The sequence below is a fragment of the Cervus canadensis genome, chromosome 21, assembly GCF_019320065.1.
Source record: "Cervus canadensis isolate Bull #8, Minnesota chromosome 21, ASM1932006v1, whole genome shotgun sequence".
In the NCBI taxonomy this organism is placed as follows: domain Eukaryota; kingdom Metazoa; phylum Chordata; class Mammalia; order Artiodactyla; family Cervidae; genus Cervus; species Cervus canadensis.
In genome coordinates this window covers 58346921-58363342 of record NC_057406.1, presented here as the reverse complement: position 1 = coordinate 58363342, position 16422 = coordinate 58346921, and the positions used below count along the sequence as shown (strand labels likewise).

Here is a 16422-nt window from a genome sequence, read left to right as displayed (position 1 = left end):
GGGTTACTCCATTTCTTCTAAGGAATTTTTGCCCACAGTAGTAGATATAATGGTCATCTGAATTAAATTTCCCCGTTCTGGTTCATTTTATTTCACTGATTCCTAAAATGTCAATGTTCACTCTTGCCATCTCCTGTTTGACCACTTCCAATTTACCTTGATTCATGGACCTAACATTCCCAGTTCCTATGCAATATTGTTCTTTTCAGAATCGAACTTGAGTTTTACCACCAGACACATCCACACTTGTTTCCGCTTTGGCTCAGCCGCTTCATTCCTTTTGGAGCTATGTCTCCGGTATTCTCCAGTAGCATATTGGGCACCTACCCATAAGATGAACTGGGGAGTTCATCTTTCAGTGGCAGATCTTTTTGCCTTTTCTTACTGCTCATGGGGTTCTCAAGGCAAGAATACTGAAGTGGTTTGCCACTCCCTTTTCCCGTGGAGCACTGAGTAATGGAATATTACTTAGCCATAAAAAGATACACATTTGAGTCAGTTCTATTGAGGTGGTTGAACATAGAACCTATTATACAGAGTAAAGTAAGTCAGAAAGAGAAAAACAAATAGCATATACGAATTCATATATATGAAATCTAGAAAGATGGTTCTATGAAATTATTTGTAGGGCAGCAATGGAGACACAGATGTAGAGAACAGACGTATGGACACGGGGTGTGGGGGAGGAACGAGAGGGTGGGATGTATGGAGAGAGTAACATGGAAACTTACCTTGCCATATGTAAAATAGACAGCCAATGGAATTTGCTGTCTGACTCAAGGAAATCAAAGTGGGGCTCTGTAATAACCTAGAGAGGTGGGAGGGAGGTTCAGGAGGGAGGGGACATATGTATACCTATGGCTGATTCATGTTGATGTTTGGCAGGAACCAACACAATTCTGTAAAGCCTTTATGCTTCAATTAATAATAAATAAATTTTTAAAAGTTAAAAAAAAAATGTCACTACTTGGAGACCTACATAGACATTTCTTCAAAGAAGATGTAAGATGGCCAACAGGCATATGTAAAGATGCTCAACATTGTTAATTATTAGAGAATGCTAATCAAAACTATAATAAGGTGTCTATCACTGCATACCAATCAGAAGGGGCATCATCATCTGAAAATTTACAAATAATCAATGTTGGAGAAGACATGCAGTAAGAGAAGTCTTCTACAGAAGGTGAGAATGTAAATTGGGGAAGCCGGTATAGAAAACAATATGGAATTTCCTTAAAAACTAAAACTAGAGCTATCATGTGATCTAGCAATCCCATTTCAGGGCATATATCTGGAAAAGACAAAAGCTTCAACTCAAAAAGATACATGCACTCCAATATTCATAGTAGCACTACTTACAATAGCCAAAACAAGGAGGTAACCTTAACGTCTACCAACAAATGAAGAGATTAAGATATTGTGATACATATACACAGTGGCATATTACTCAGCCATAAAAAAGAATGAAATAATGTCATTTGCAGCAACATATATGGATCCAGAGATAATAAGTAAAGCAAGTGAGACAGAAAAGTAAAATACATACTATCACTTAAATGTAGAATCTAAAAAACAGTGCAGGGAGTTCCCTGGTAGTCTAGTGGCTAGGATTTGCACTTTTACTGCTGTGACCACATTCATTCCCTGGCCAGGGAACTGAGATCCCACAGTTCCACTTGGCATGGCCAAAAAAAAAAAAAAAAAAGAGTAAAAATGAACCTATTCAGTTCAGTTCTGTTGAGTCGCTCAGTCGTGTCCAACTCTTTGCGACCTCATGAACTGCAGCACGCCAGGCCTCCCTATCCATCACCAACTCCCGGAATTCACCCAAACCCATGTCCATTGAGTTGGTGATGCCATCCTACCATGTCATCCTCTGTCGTCCCCTTCTCCTCCTGCCCTCAATCTTTCCCAGCATCAGGGTCTTTTCCAATGAGTCAACTCTTCGCATGAGGTGGCCACAGTATTGGAGTTTAGCTTCAACATCAGTCCTTCCAATGAACACCCAGGACTGATCTCCTTTAGGATGGACTGGTTGTTTCTCCTTGTAGTCCAAGGGACTATCAAGAGTCTTCTCCAACACCACAGTTCAAAAGCATCAATTCTTCGGTGCTCAGACTTCGTTATAGTCCAACTCTCCCATCCATACATGAGCACTGGAAAAACCATAGCCTTGACTAGATGGACATTTGTTGGCAAAGTAATGTCTCTGCTTTTTAATATGCTGTCTAGGTTGGTCATACCTTTCCTTCCAAGGAGTAAGCGTCTTTTAATTTCATGGCTGCAGTCACCATCTGCAGTGATTTTGGAGGCCAGAAAAATAAAGTCAGCCACTGTTTCCACTGTTTCCCCATGTATTTGCCATGAAGCGATCGGACCGATGCCATGATCTTAGTTTTCTGAATGTTGAGCTTTAAGCCAACTTTTTCACTCTCCTCTTTCACTTTCATCAGAGGCTCTTTATTTCTTCTTCACTTTTGCCATCAAATGGCTCTCTGAGGAGGCCTTACAAATAGCTGTGAAAAGAAGAGAAGAGAAAAGCAAAGGAGAAAAGGAAAGATAAACCCATTTCAATGACTGCTCCAAAGAATAGCAAGCAGAGATAAGAAAGCCTTCTTCAGTGATCAATGCAAAGAAATAGAGGGGTGGGGGGACGGGGAGTATGAGGCAAGGACTATAGGGTCCTGTTCCATTTCAGTAATACTTCACAATGCACCAACTTCTTCCTAGGCCATCTGATTAACTAACATTCAGTTCAGTTCAGTTCAGTTGCTCAGTCATGTCCGACTTTGTTACCCCATGGACCGCAGCATGCCAGGCTTCCCTGTCCATCACCAACTCCTGGAGTTTACCTAAACTCATGTCCATTGAGTCAGTAATGCAATCCTACCATCTCATCCTCTGTCATCCCCTTCTTCTCCTGTCCTCAATCTTTCCCAGCATCAGGGTCCTTTCAAATAGTCAGCTTTTCGCATGAGGTGACCAAATTATTGGAGTTTCAGCTTCAACATCAGTCCTTCCAATGAACATCCAGGACTGATCTCCTTTAGGATGGACTGGTTGTTTCTCCTTGCAGTCCAAGGGACTATCAAGAGTCTTCTCCAACACCACAGTTCAAAAGCATCAATTCTTCAGTGCTCAGACTTCTTTATAGTCCAAATCTCCCATCCATACTTGAGCACTGGAAAAACCATAGCTTTGACTAGATGGACCTTTGTTGGCAAAGTAATGTCTCTGCTTTTTAATATGCTGTCTAGGTTGGTCATACCTTTCCTTCCAAGGAGTAAGTGTCTTTTAATTGCATGACTGCAATCACCATCTGCAGTGATTTTAGAGCCCAGAAAAACAAAGTCAGCCACTGTTTACTGTTTCCCCATCAATCTGCCATGAAGTGATGGGACTGGATGTCATGATGTTAATTTTCTGAATGTTGAGCTTTAAGCCAACTTTTTCACTCTCCTCTTTCACTTTCATCAAGAGGCTCTTTGGTTCTTCTTCATTTTCCGTCATAAGGGTGGTATCATCTGCATATCTGAGGTTATTGATATTTCTCCCAGCAATCTTGATTCCAGCTTGTGCTTCCTCCAGCCCAGTGTTTCTCATGATGTACTCTGCATATAAGTTAAATAAGCAGGGTGACAATATACAGCCTTGACATACTCCTTTTCCTATCTGGAACCAGTCTGTTGTTCCATGTTCAGTTCTAACTGTTGCTTCCTGACCTGCATACAGATTTCTCAAGAGGCAGGTCTGGTGGTCTGGTATTCCCACCTCTTTCAGAATTTTCCACAGTTGATTGTGATCCATACAGTCAAAGGCGTTGGCATAGTCAATAAAGCAGAAATAGATGTTTTTTTTTGGAACTCTCTTGCTTTTCGATGATCCAGTGAATGTTGGCAATTTCATCACTTGTTCCTCTCCCTTTTCTAAAACCAGCTTGAATCTGGAAGTTCATGGTTCATGTATTGCTGTAGCCTGGCTTGGAGAATTTTGAGCATTACTTTACTAGCATGTGAGATGAATGCAATAGTGCTTTAGTTTGAGCATTCTTTGGCATTGCCTTTCTTTGGGATTGGAATGAAAACTGACCATTTCCAGTCCTGTTGCCACTGCTGAGTTTTCCAAATTTGCTGACATATTGAGTGCAGCACTTTCAGAGTATCATCTTTCAGGATTTGAAATAGCTCAACCGGAATTCCATCACCTCCACTAGCTTTGCTTGTAGTGATGCTTCCTAAGACCCACCTGACTTCACATTCCAGAATGTCTGACTCTGAGTGATCATACCATTATGATTATCTGGGTTGTGAAGATCTTTTTGTACAGTTCTTCTGTGTATTTTTGCCACTTTTTCTTCATATCTTCTGCTTCTGTTAGGTCCATATCATTTCTGTCCTTTATTGAGCCCATCTTTGCATGAAATATTCCCTTGGTATCTCTAATTTTCTTGAAGAAATCTCTAGTCTTTTCCATTATATCATTTTCGTCTATTTCTTTGCACTGATCGTTGAGGAAGGCTTTCTTATCTCTCCTTGCTATTCCTTGGAAATCTGCATCAAATGGGAATATCTTTCCTTTTCTCGTTTGCTTTTCACTTCTCTTCTTTTCACAGCTATTTGTAAGGCCTCTTCAACAGCCACCTTGCCTTTTTGCATTTTTTTCCTTGGGGGTGGTCTTGATGCCTGTCTCCTGTACAATGTCACCAACCTCCATCTGTAGTTCATCAGGCACTCTGTCTATCAGATATAGTCCCTTAAATCTATTTCTCACTTCCACTGTATAAGGAATTTTTTAGGGTCATACCTAAATGGTCTAATGGTTTTCCCCACTTTCTTCAATTTCAGTCTGAATTTGGCAATAAGGAGTTCAAGATAATTTGTTTTAAAATGTGTGAGTGTGCCTGCAGGCAGTGTTCCCTGTGCCCTGCCACACACTGAGTTCCAGAACAGTAACTCATCCTGGGGACAATCGAAGCTTTGGGTGTGAAATCCACCCGGACTCTGCCCTGTGGCTGATGGAAACCCATAGGTTTCCTGTAATGTACTGGGATCATGATGGCTTTCCGTGTGTCCTGTCTGTTCTATAGGGAATTCTCAAACCTGAAGGTGGTTTTGAGGATCCCCTAAATTTGCCATTGGTTCAAATGAAAGCATAGTCCTGGGCACTGTGCCCTCACTCTTTTGCAGATTGGCTGTCAGTGTGACTTAGAATTTGTAAAAATAGAAAAAACACCCCAAAGTCAGAACTAGAAGGCACCTTAACAGTCCTTTAGTCTGCCATCGGCTGTCTTCTAAACCTTGTGCCCTTGACCTTCCCAGCAGAAGGTCCCTGAGTCCCTCCACTGCCCCAACTTCCTGGAAATCAGGAGATGTGCTGCTGGTTCCCTTGACCTCTGCAGCCCACCTCACTGACTCCTGACCCAGCACCCCTGACCTCTCATGTTAATTTGTGGCTTCATGAGCCTGCCCCAAGGTCATGTGCAGTTTTGTGGATTCTCTAAAGATTCAAGAGACTTGAGGAAACACCCATCTGAACGGCTGAGCCTGAAGAGACCGGCACTTGCATAGCTGGTGGAGGAAGTGTTTTCCTCTTGGGTGGGGATGCACGAGGCTCCCCACAACCCCTCAAATGACACACAATCACAGCCACTCACTGTGACCCTGGAGGGCTCACTGAGCCACACAGCCTTCCACTGTCAGGGAGGCTCCAAGTAGATTAGAAGAGGGTCCCAGATGGAGGGAGAAGCCAGGTCCTAGGCTGGGTGTGGAGGATATATTCATCCAGGGCCCTCTAGCCCAGTGTGAGGGGATCCCATCAGGGAGGGAAGAAATGTCCCCCCCCTCCCACTCAGGGGACCTCTGCTAGGGTCACAGTCCCTTCAGTTCTGTGTCCTTGGGGCCCGCTCTCCTCACTCTAGTCCTGGTCCTGCTGCCCAAGCCTGCCTACTAGTCTCCAACCTGGACCCTCTGCTCCACCCTGACCCCTGGGTCTGACCCTGGTCCAGGCCTCCCTGGGCCTTTGGATGAGACGATTTCACTTGGTTCCCCATCTCTGACCCTGCAGTTCACGCTGAGGCTATCAGCAGAGTCCATCATACTGAACTGCTATTCCCATTGGACACAGGCAAGTCTGAAACTCTGACATACAAGCCCAGAGCCCCAGAGTGGGGCAGCGGTAGGTCCAGGGTCCCACCAGCTCCTCCAGTTCCTCTCTAGCCTCTCTGCTGTATGAGCCAGCAGGATCCTGCTCTTTGGTTTGGTACAATCTTTTGGTACAATTCCTAAGATGGGGAATAGAAAGGCTCTAGGCAGAAGCCTGAGTAATACAAACGATGGCGTCAGGATTTTCAGACTTGCCCCAAAGGAAATTCTGCTTGATTCTCATCACCAGAAAGAAGACACTTGGCCCTGGTCTCCTCCCAGCAAGTTTTTAAAATGTTAATATTGACTGAACACCTACTCTGTGTCAGTCATTATGGGAAGCTCTTTGCATGCATAATCTCAGTGTCCTCACAGGTTAACTGGACAGATGAAGAAAGTAAAGCAAAGAGAGTTCAGTAACATGTCCAAGATCACATAACCTGCTCCTTTCTTGCAGGTTTCATCTTTTCTCAATTCAAGGTTGTTCACCGCCAGCAGATGACTTGGAGGAAACATTCCTCATGAAATGTTGAGAAGGAACATCCTCAGCCCCCTCCATAGGGTCCTGCTTGGAGGAGGTGTGCTGGCCAGGAGGAAACTAGCCTGGTGCTGGGGGTGTGGGTGACCTTCCTGATACACCTGTGCAGGTTACCTGGACAAACCAGCCTTCGCCTCAATTTTCCTCATGAATTCAGTCAGCAGGAGAAGCAGTTCCTCCCTGGTCAGTATGGCCCAGAGACAGTCAACAACATCCTCCAAAAAGACCTCAATATCTAGATGAAAAGAAAGGGAATAAGTTTAGAACTTGTGAGGTGAAAAAGGGAAAGCATTTGTCGCTCAATGCTCATTGACTTTTTGCGACCCCATGGACTATAGCCCGCCAGTCTCCTCTGTCCATGGAATTCTTCAGGCAAAAGTACTGGAGTGGGTAGCCATTCCCTCCTCCAGTGGATCTTTCTGACCCAGGGATCAAATCCAGGTCTCCTGTGTTGCAGGCAGATTCTTTAGTCTCTGAGTCACTGGGAAAGCCCAGAAAAATGTGTGGTGGATAATAAATGGTATTGAGTAGCTTTTTTTTTTTTTTTTTAAACTCTGTGGAATCTGGGCTTGCAGATTTTGATTTTCCAGCCTAGAACAGGTATCTAGATCACTATGGTGACAGGACAGAAGTTGGTAAGAGCTATTTGAGTTTTGTAATTTGGTGGACCCGAAGTGCTAAAACTCCAGTTGGATATTGCTGTACCAATTCTGAAAGACCACCAGGTTCTAACAAAGTCCAAGCATGTGGTGTAAACCCAGTGGACGCATATATCCGCTCTGGCACTCACAGTATAAAACCACTTCTACCTTATACTCCTAGCTGAGATGTGGCTGGGATAGTAGAAGCTGCTGGAGATAACATATCTGCTTTCAAGAAAGGTGACATTCACTACCAGGATGATCCCTGGGGGCTACACCGAGTTTGCTCTGGCCACCCATCACACTGTTCACGCGTGTCCCCAAAAAACTGGACTTTAAACAAGGAGCTGCCATCAGCATCTCATGTTTTACTGCTTATCGAGTCTGCTGCACAGTGTCCGTGAAAGCTGGAGGAAGTGTTCTGGGTCTAGTGGAGGAGCTGGAAGAGCAACATGCCAAATGGTTAGAGCTTATGGCTTAAAGATTTTGGACACAGCTACTACTAAGAAAGGACAAAAGATTGCTTTCCAAAATGGAGCCCATGAAGTGTTTAATCACAAAGAAGCTAATTATATTGATAAAATTAAGAAATCTGTTGGTGAGAAAAAGTTGATATGATTATTGAAATGTTTGCTAATGTCAATCTTAGCGATGATTTGAGTTTTTTGTCACGTGGAGGACGAAGAATAGTTGTTGGCCGCAGAGGTCCTATTGAAATAAACCCATAGGATCCATGACAAAGAATCTAGCACAAAAGGAGTAGCTCTCCATTCATTCCCCAAGGAGGCATTTAAGCAGTTTGCAGCAGCCCTCCAAGCTGGACTGGAAATTGGTTGGTTGAGACCAGTAATAGGTCCCCGGTATTCACTGGAAAAGGCAGCCCAGGCTCATGAAGATATCATTCATAGCTGTGGGGCTATGGAAAAATGAATCTTCTCTTCAAGTGATTAATCCTTGTATTGATTTTCTATGTAATTAGAGATTTCTTACCTCAATTTTGAGTACACTGTGTTTGCTCTGCTTAGCAATCATTTGATTCAGTGAGTTTCTTCTATTTAAAAAAAATATTTCTTTTTAGCAATCATAGGCATTGGAGTGTAGTTTATTTTATAGCTGGCAATATTCTTTATGCCTTCTACCTCTCATCAAGGAATTATCATAATGGGAAATAGGATGCTAGTGGTCACTTGGCATTGGAGGACATTACAGAAATTAATAATTGATGCTTATCATTAATTGCATACCTTTGACTAAAACATGCTAATTCAAAAGAGGACTGCTTGGTTTCCAAGCCTACTTCTCCTTATAAACTTTCTTTAGTCTCTGATTAGCCCACAACTATATTGGAGCCTTTGACAATTCTCTGAACTAAACAAGTCCTCTTTTCCAAACTAATCTCATCTAGATCTACAAGATGGGCAAGATAAACAAGGTTCAGAGAAATCTGTTAGCTTTCCAATATTCCCCATATTTTATGCTATTCAGTATGTTAAGGATTGACTACCAGTGATCCATGTACTCTGTGAGGACAGCAGCCTTATCTCTGGTATGATATGATACTAGGAGCACAGTTGGGCTTCCCAGGTGGTGCTAGTGGTAAAGAACCTGCCTGACAATGCAGAAGGTGTAGGAGATGGGGGTTTGATCCCTGGGTTGGGAAGATCCCATGGAGAAGGGAATGGCAACCCACTCCAGTATTCTTGCCTGGAGAATTCCATGGACAGAGGAGCCTGGTGGGTTGTAGTCCACGGGGTCACAGAGAGTGAGACCTGACTGAAAGGACTTAGCACGTCAGGTGCATGGTTTCCAAATATATGTGTATTGATTGGTTCAACGTCCAAGTAAATTTAAAATGATCTCTTTGTGTGACAGGGATCATATGTTTTTGTTTAAATTAATAAACAAACCTGATGCCTTAAGGATGACCTGCTTTTGTTATCATAACATGGTATGTGCAATAAATTCTACAGCCCATTAAAAAAATGGCATTTAGTATAAATTAGTTAAAATTCATTTTCTTGAGCAGTAATCACCTGGGCACTCTTGGGAGAGTCACCTGGGGTTATGGATAGAACTATTTCCCCCTTACCCCCCAATTCATATGTTGAAGATTTAACCCCCTGGTGACTGTTAGAAAACGCTGCCTCTAATGACCGGTAGTAAAGGCCTTTTATTGAGCGTCGCTCTCGGGCAGAACTCCCGGGGGCGGGTGAGTGAGGAGACAAAGGGAGTCTGCGAGGTATGAGGGGTGGGGAGGGGTTTTATATTCAGGGCCGGCATCCAGGCGAGGTCTTTTCATATAAGGAAGAAAGCGCGGTCTACAGCGGTGGTCAGTGTCCGAGGGCTCTATGTTGGTACCTGATTGGACCAGGCTGCAGGGGGCCAGCCCCTGGAAGTTTAGCCAGCCTCCAGAATTTGCCTTGCAGCACTTTTCCTGGGGGCATGCCCCGACCTTTCAGTGACTTTATTTGAAGACTGGACCTTTAAGAAGGTAATTAAGGTAAAATGAGGTCATAAGTGTGGGGCCCTAATCCAATAAGTTGAATGTCTTTATTAGAAAAGAAGACACCAGATTCTCTCTCTATTCCTTCCCTCTCCCCCAGAGAAAAGGCCATGTGAGGACAGAGAGAGAAGGCAGTTAGAATTTACAAAAAAGGGAGAGGTCTCATCAGAAACCACCAATACCTTGATCTTGGACTTCCAAAGCTCCAGAAATAATTATCCAATCCTGGGATTTAGGTGTCTTCAAGAATCTACAATTTTAAACCTTCAGAAAGAGAAGGAGGGCTTCCCAGGAGATGCAGTGGTAAAAATTCGCCTGTCAGTGCAGGAGATGCAAGAGTCATGTGTTCGATCCTTGGGTCGGAAACATCCCCTGGAGTAGGAGACGGCAACCCACTCCAGCATTCTTGCCTGGAAAACCCCAAGAACAGAGGAGCCTGGCAGACAACAGCCCACGAGGCCATAAAGATTCGGACACAACTGAGCAACTGAGCGCACACACACACAAAGAGAAGGAATACAAGGGATGTGTTTTGTTAGTTACTACTTGTGGCAGAGACTGGCAGCACCCTATAAATGACTGCTTTCATGTTTTGGCAGTGAAACAAAAGAATATTCACATTAAATGTGATAAAGAATGTAATGACAATAAATAGCCTCAGATCAGTACAGAGCAAGATCACTGCTCAAATGAGTTACCAAAATCCCTGTGTGATTTCAGGGATCTAGAGGTTATGGAATTGTTCAGCGTTAGTTGCTCAGACCTGTCCAACTCTTTGTGAACCCATGGACAGTAGCCCGCAAGTCTCCTCTATGCATGAAATTCCACTGGCAAGAACACGGGAGTGGGTTGCAACTTCTTTCTTCAGGAATCAAACCTGGGTCTCCTGCATTGCAGGCAGATTCTTTTACCGTCTGAGCCACCAGGGAAGCCCAGAGGTCATGGAATTGTAGGTAAGACATAGGCAACTGGAAAATATACATACAATATATGGAGGGTGGGGCTGGGTCACGATGTAAGATGTGTTTCCTGGTACATGCACACACAGATGCATTATTCTTATTTCACAGATGAAGAAAGTGAGACTCAGCCAGGATAAGGGACAGCCCAAGGCCAGTGAGCAGAAAGCTCAGAGGTGGAATCCAAGGTCAAGTGTCAGACACTTCTTGGTCAACTACTCTACTGAGACCTGAGACTTGAATCCTCCTTATTTTAAACTCCTGTGATTTCTTCATTCTACCATGCAGTACACCTAGAGGGATTTTTTTTTTTTTTTAATTTTATTTATTTATTTATTTGGCTGCTCTGGGTCTTAGTTGTAGCATGTGGGATCTAGCTCCCTGACCAGGGGTCGAACCTGGGCCTCCTGCACTGGGAGCTCAGAGTCTTAGCCACTGGACCACCAGGGAAGTCCCAAGAGGGATTTTTGCAAGTGATTTTTGGTGGTGAGCAAGCTGCAGGATATACCAAAGTAGAAATATAACGTTGTACACATGAAACTTATAGAACATTATAAACCAATGCTACCTAATTTTGAAAAAGGGTTTTGGGGCACCTGACATTGAATAAGACTACCATGTGAAAGGCCTCGTCTTGCTGATCAGAGACACTCAGGATGGGTAGTGAAGGGGTGGAGCCAGACGTGATCCTGTGTAAAACCCCATCACCCCTCCCCTCCAGGTGGGAGGTGGCAAAGGTCAGACTGGGCTTCAGTTCAGGGTCCACTGATCCTCGCAGAGCAGCTGGGCAGGCAGCAGGTTGAGAGCTGAAGGAATGGTGTCTGTGGTGATGCCCCAGGGTCTGGGAGCAGGAGGAGGCTGGGCCAAGGGAGAGGGCAGGAGGAGCTCCAGGGACCCTGGGGGACCTCCCCTCGATGCCCTGCCTGGCCTTGGGGACTCCCTCTGGTGTCCCCCTCCCCATGGGCTGTCCTGGCCTCACTTCTGAGTCACTTGCTAGAGGGCAGTTGGGGAGGAAGTGAGCACCTAGCAAGTGGCTCCCTAAGGAGAGGGCTGGGAAAGAGGCTCTGTGGACACACCCCCGTTGGGGGAACTCGACGTGGCCCCTCTGGGGGCTCCAGGATGCTTATCCATCCTCTTCTTGGTTCTTGATTCCTCTGTGGGTTAACTCTGACTGGAGGAACCACCCTCAATTCTGGGTCACATGCAGAACTGGACAGAAAAGAGGCAGCTGACTACCCGAGAGGTCTCCAAGGTTTTCTGAGCTCATGGTGGCAGCAGCGGGGTCTCAGAGATCTCCCTTCAGCTCCTTGTCTGCGTCAGGCTGGAAGGAAGTGTGACCTCACCCTTGGGGAACATAAAACAGATTGTGGGCTCTATCATGAGTGAGCAGACTCATGGTTCTCTGTCCCTGGTCTCTGCAGGTCACTAGTTAAGGGAAGTTACTCGTCTCCCCCCAAGTCATAGTCCTGTTATCCTGTTGGGGCACAGGGAGAAGGTCATCAGACAGAAGACACCCATCTGCAAAGTTATAGGAACAATAAAACCAAAGATAAAAACAGACAGGGGGGAACAATCTGGAAATTAGGTGAAGCTGGGAACATTTGTGTTTACTAGTTGGTAATAACTAATGTTGATCCATTGTCTATGATGTGCAGGCTCCTGAAGCTCACTTGAACTTACATCAGCCTAAGTTTTTCAAGCTGATTCCAGAACCTGGGTTTGAACTCAGTGTTCTGATCCAAATCCCAGGTTGGTGATGACCATGCTCTACTCCCTTTAATATACAAAAATATTTATTTGTGGATATATGTGTATCAGTTAAATGAGTGCTTTCATCCCAAAATAATGTCTTGCTCCCCGTGCCCGATTCTTTGCCTTGATAAAGTTCCTGGTGACACAACTCCCACAGCCCATGCCCTCCTTGCTTCTGCAAGAGCCTTTATCCCACAAAGGCCTGGAATTCCATCGTCGCCACCCCAATTCTTATATCCCTGCCCTGGCCTGCTGAGGACCCCAGTGGTGCCCCGTCCGCTCTGCTGTCCTCCCCTGACTACTGGACTTTAGGTGGTTTCTAATTCCTCATGCAAATAATAGTGTAAAGAGCATTCTCCTTGTATAAAACTACATTTGAGACTGTTTCCTTAAGCTATATCTAGGAGTAGGATATAGCTAGATGGCTATCTATGATATAGGATAGAGCATCTAAGATATAGCTATCGAGACTAGGTGACAAGGCATTAGCACCTAAAAAATATTCATAACTAGAGACACTTGTTATGCAAAGAAATTGTAGCAATTTATGTTCACACTCATGATACATGAGGGTGTCCATCCTTTCAGACTTTCCCATTCTCAGTGGTCTTCAAAAAAGAGCAGTTCAGATTTTTATATATAAAAATTCTACTTTGGTTCTGCTTGTGATTATCTTGCCACGGGAGATGAGGAAGGAAAGCAAATATTGATGACATTTAACTACTGTTTCAAGACAGCAAAAGAGCCTTTGTTAACTACTCCTACTGAGACCTGACTGAAATGATAGTAGAGGTACTTAGAGTTATAATACCAGCTACTGAGAGGAGGGACTTGTGTTTGTGGTCTTTGCTCTACAATGGTATTTGCTCTGAAGCTTAACAAAAGATAACTTGTATTTTATTCCGTTAGCCTTTGAGGTGTGTAGCATTGTACTCTCATTTACAAATAAGGAAGCTGAAGTACAGATGTTACATGACTCGCCCAAGGTCAGAAGTCTTGCCCCTGGAACTGAACTCCACCCAACAGTCTGGGCTCAAGAACCCATAGTCTGCCTCTCCTCCCTCTGCTGCTAATAAAAACAAGCACGGGGGCAACAGGAGACCAAAGTCTTCAACAAACGTCTGAAGACTCACTGGATGGAGAAGTGATAGCTGAATGAAGAGGAGCTCAGTAGAAGGAGAGAAACAGTGAGAAAGAGCAACCGCAGAGAAGAATGGTCTGCTGGGCAGAGTCCCAAGAGGGATCAAGATGAGAGGGAGGCTGAGGGGAGAGCAGGGGACAAGTTTACCAACACCACGGCCCATCCCATATTCTCAGCAGCCTTCACTCTTCACCAAACTTTTCAGAAAGCTACTTGAGGATGAGTTGCAGGAAAGAAAAATAGGTAGTGTGTTTGTGTAGTTATGGAGGAAGTTAAAGGATACCCACTAGAGAGATAGACATGGGACCCAAGATCAGGAACATCAACCCAGAGGGAAGGGAATCCAAGGATCCCAGCTGGGCATGCAGCAGACCTAGAGAGAAACCAGTCCAGAATAAGATAAAAGTCCAGAGTCTGTGGGGACAGGGGACTCAGTATCATATGAGGCACAGTTGGAAAGAAATGGAGGAAATGTTGGAGATAAACAGTGCAAGGGGTGAAAACAAGGCCAATTAGAAACATCAGGAAAAGCTAAAGCTCTGCTAAAAGCATGTGCAGCTACAAGGTACAAGTTAGCTCTAAAAACATATTAAAATAACACAAAAATGTAAACTTATTTGTTTGATTTTTTTTTTTAAATATAAGGTAACTCTATCTACGTTCAAGTCCTGGTTTTCCCATTTTGATTATTTTGGAGACTGTTTAGAAGTGAAGTGTTGTTGGTATATATCAGTTCAGTTCAGTCGCTCAATTGTATCCGAATCTTTGCGACCCCATGAATCAAAGCACGCCAGGCCTCCAGGTCCATTACCAAATCCCACAGTTTACCCAAACTCATGTCCATTGAGTCGGTGATGCCATCCAACCATCTCATCCTCTGTCGTCCCCTTCTCCTCCTGCCCTCAATCTTTCACAGCATCAGGGTCTTTTCAAATGAGTCAGCATCAGGTGGCCAAAGTATTGGAGTTTCAGCTTCAACATCAGTCCTTCCAATGAACACTCAGGACTGATGGTTGGATCTCCTTGCAGTCCAAGGGACTCTCAAGAGCCTTCTCCAACACCACAGTTCAAAAGCATCAATTCTTCGGAGCTCAGCTTTCTTTATAGTACAACTCTCACATCTGTACATGATTACTGGAAAAACCATAGCCTTGACTAGCCGGGCCTTTGTTGACAAAGCAATGTCTCTGGTTTTTAATATGCTATCCAGGTTGGTCATAACTTTCCTTCCAAGGAGTAAGCGTCTTTTAATTTCATGGCTGCAATCACCATCTGCAGTGATCTTGGAGTCCCAGAAAATAAAGTCAGCCACTGTTTCCCCATCTATTTATTTGCCATGAAGTAATGGGACTGGATGCCAGGATCTCAGTTTTCTGAATGTTGAGCTTTAAGCCAACTTTCTCACTCTCCTCTTTCACTTTCATCAAGAGGTTTTTTAGTAGTTCTTCACTTTCTGCCATAAGGGTGGTGTCATCTGCATATCTGAGGTTATTGATATTTCTCCCAGCAGTCTTGATTCCAGCTTGTGCTTCTTCCATCCCAGCGTTTCTCATGCTGTACTCTGTATATAAGTTAAATAGCAGGATGACAATATACAGCCTTGACGTACTCCTATGATATAATTCACTGGTGTGTAAGATAGTGGTTCAAAAACAAAGTTTTATTTAATTATAATCATTATAAAATGATTTTTATCTTTTCAAATAAAGCAAAGTATTTAACTATGAGATGTAAGTGTACTTGCTCAGTCAGTTCACTTCAGTTGCTCAGTCGTGTCCACTTCTTTGCGACCCTATGAACTGCAGCACGCCAGGCTTCCCCGGCCATCACCGGCTCCCAGAGTTTACTCAAACTCCTGTCATTGAGTTGGTGATGCCATCTAAGCATCTCATCTTCTGTTGTCCCCTTCTCCTTCCGCCTTCAATCTTTCCCAGAATCAGGGTGTTTTCCAATGAGTCAGTTCTTCGCATGAGGTGGCCAAATTATTGGAGTTTCAGTTTCAGCATCAGTCCTTCCAATGAATATTCAGGACTGATTTCCTTTAGGATCGCCTGGCTGGATCTCCTTGCAGTCCGAGGGACTCTCAGGAGTGGTCTCCAATGTCACAGTTCAACAGCAGCAATTCTTCGGTGCTCATCTTTCTTTATAGTACAACTCTCACATCCGTGGAAAAACCATAGCTTTGACTAGATGGACCTTTGTTGGCAAAGTAATGTCTGTGTTTTTTAATATGCTGTCTAGGTTGGTCATAACTTTTCTTCCAAGGAGCACGCATCTTTTTTTTATGGCTGCAGTCACTATCTGCAGTGATTTTAGAGCCCAACAAAATATAGTCTGTCACTATTTCCATTGTTTTCCCATCTATTTGCTATGAAGTGATGGGACTGGATGCCATGATCTTAGTTTTCTGAATGTTGAATTTTAAGCCAACTTTTTCACTCTCCTCTTTCACTTTGGTTAAGAGGCTCTGAGTTCTTCTTTGCTTTCTGCCATAAGGGTGGTTTCATCTGCATATTGGAAGTTTTTGATATTTCTCTCGGCAATCCTGATTTCAACTTGTGCTTCATCTAGATCAACATTTCTCATGATGTACTCTGCATATAAGTTAAATAAGCAGAGTGACAACATACAGCCTTTGTATATTTGTATATCCAAAAGTATTCCTTTCTGGATTTGGAACCAGTCTGTTGTTTCATGTCCAGTTCTAACTGCTGCTTCCTGACCTGCATACATATTTCTCAGGAGGCA

General features: G+C 43.9%; 2 protein-coding genes and 1 pseudogene across 2 annotated transcripts in view; 1 reads left to right on the top strand and 2 right to left on the bottom strand.

The window, feature by feature from the left end:
- LOC122424040 (apolipoprotein L2-like) overlaps positions 1-11949 on the bottom strand; it is an 87124-nt gene extending 75175 nt beyond the window's left edge. Inside the window, exon 1 of the mRNA XM_043441655.1 lies at positions 11858-11949. Coding sequence (XP_043297590.1) covers positions 11858-11912 — 55 coding nt within the window. The 5' untranslated portion in view covers positions 11913-11949. The remainder of the gene's footprint in view (positions 1-11857) is intronic.
- The window catches only part of LOC122424048 (apolipoprotein L3-like), an 87913-nt gene that overhangs the window by 37994 nt on the left and 33497 nt on the right, over positions 1-16422 (bottom strand). The window lies entirely within an intron of this gene.
- The window catches only part of LOC122424050, a 28505-nt pseudogene continuing 19375 nt past the window's right edge, over positions 7293-16422 (top strand).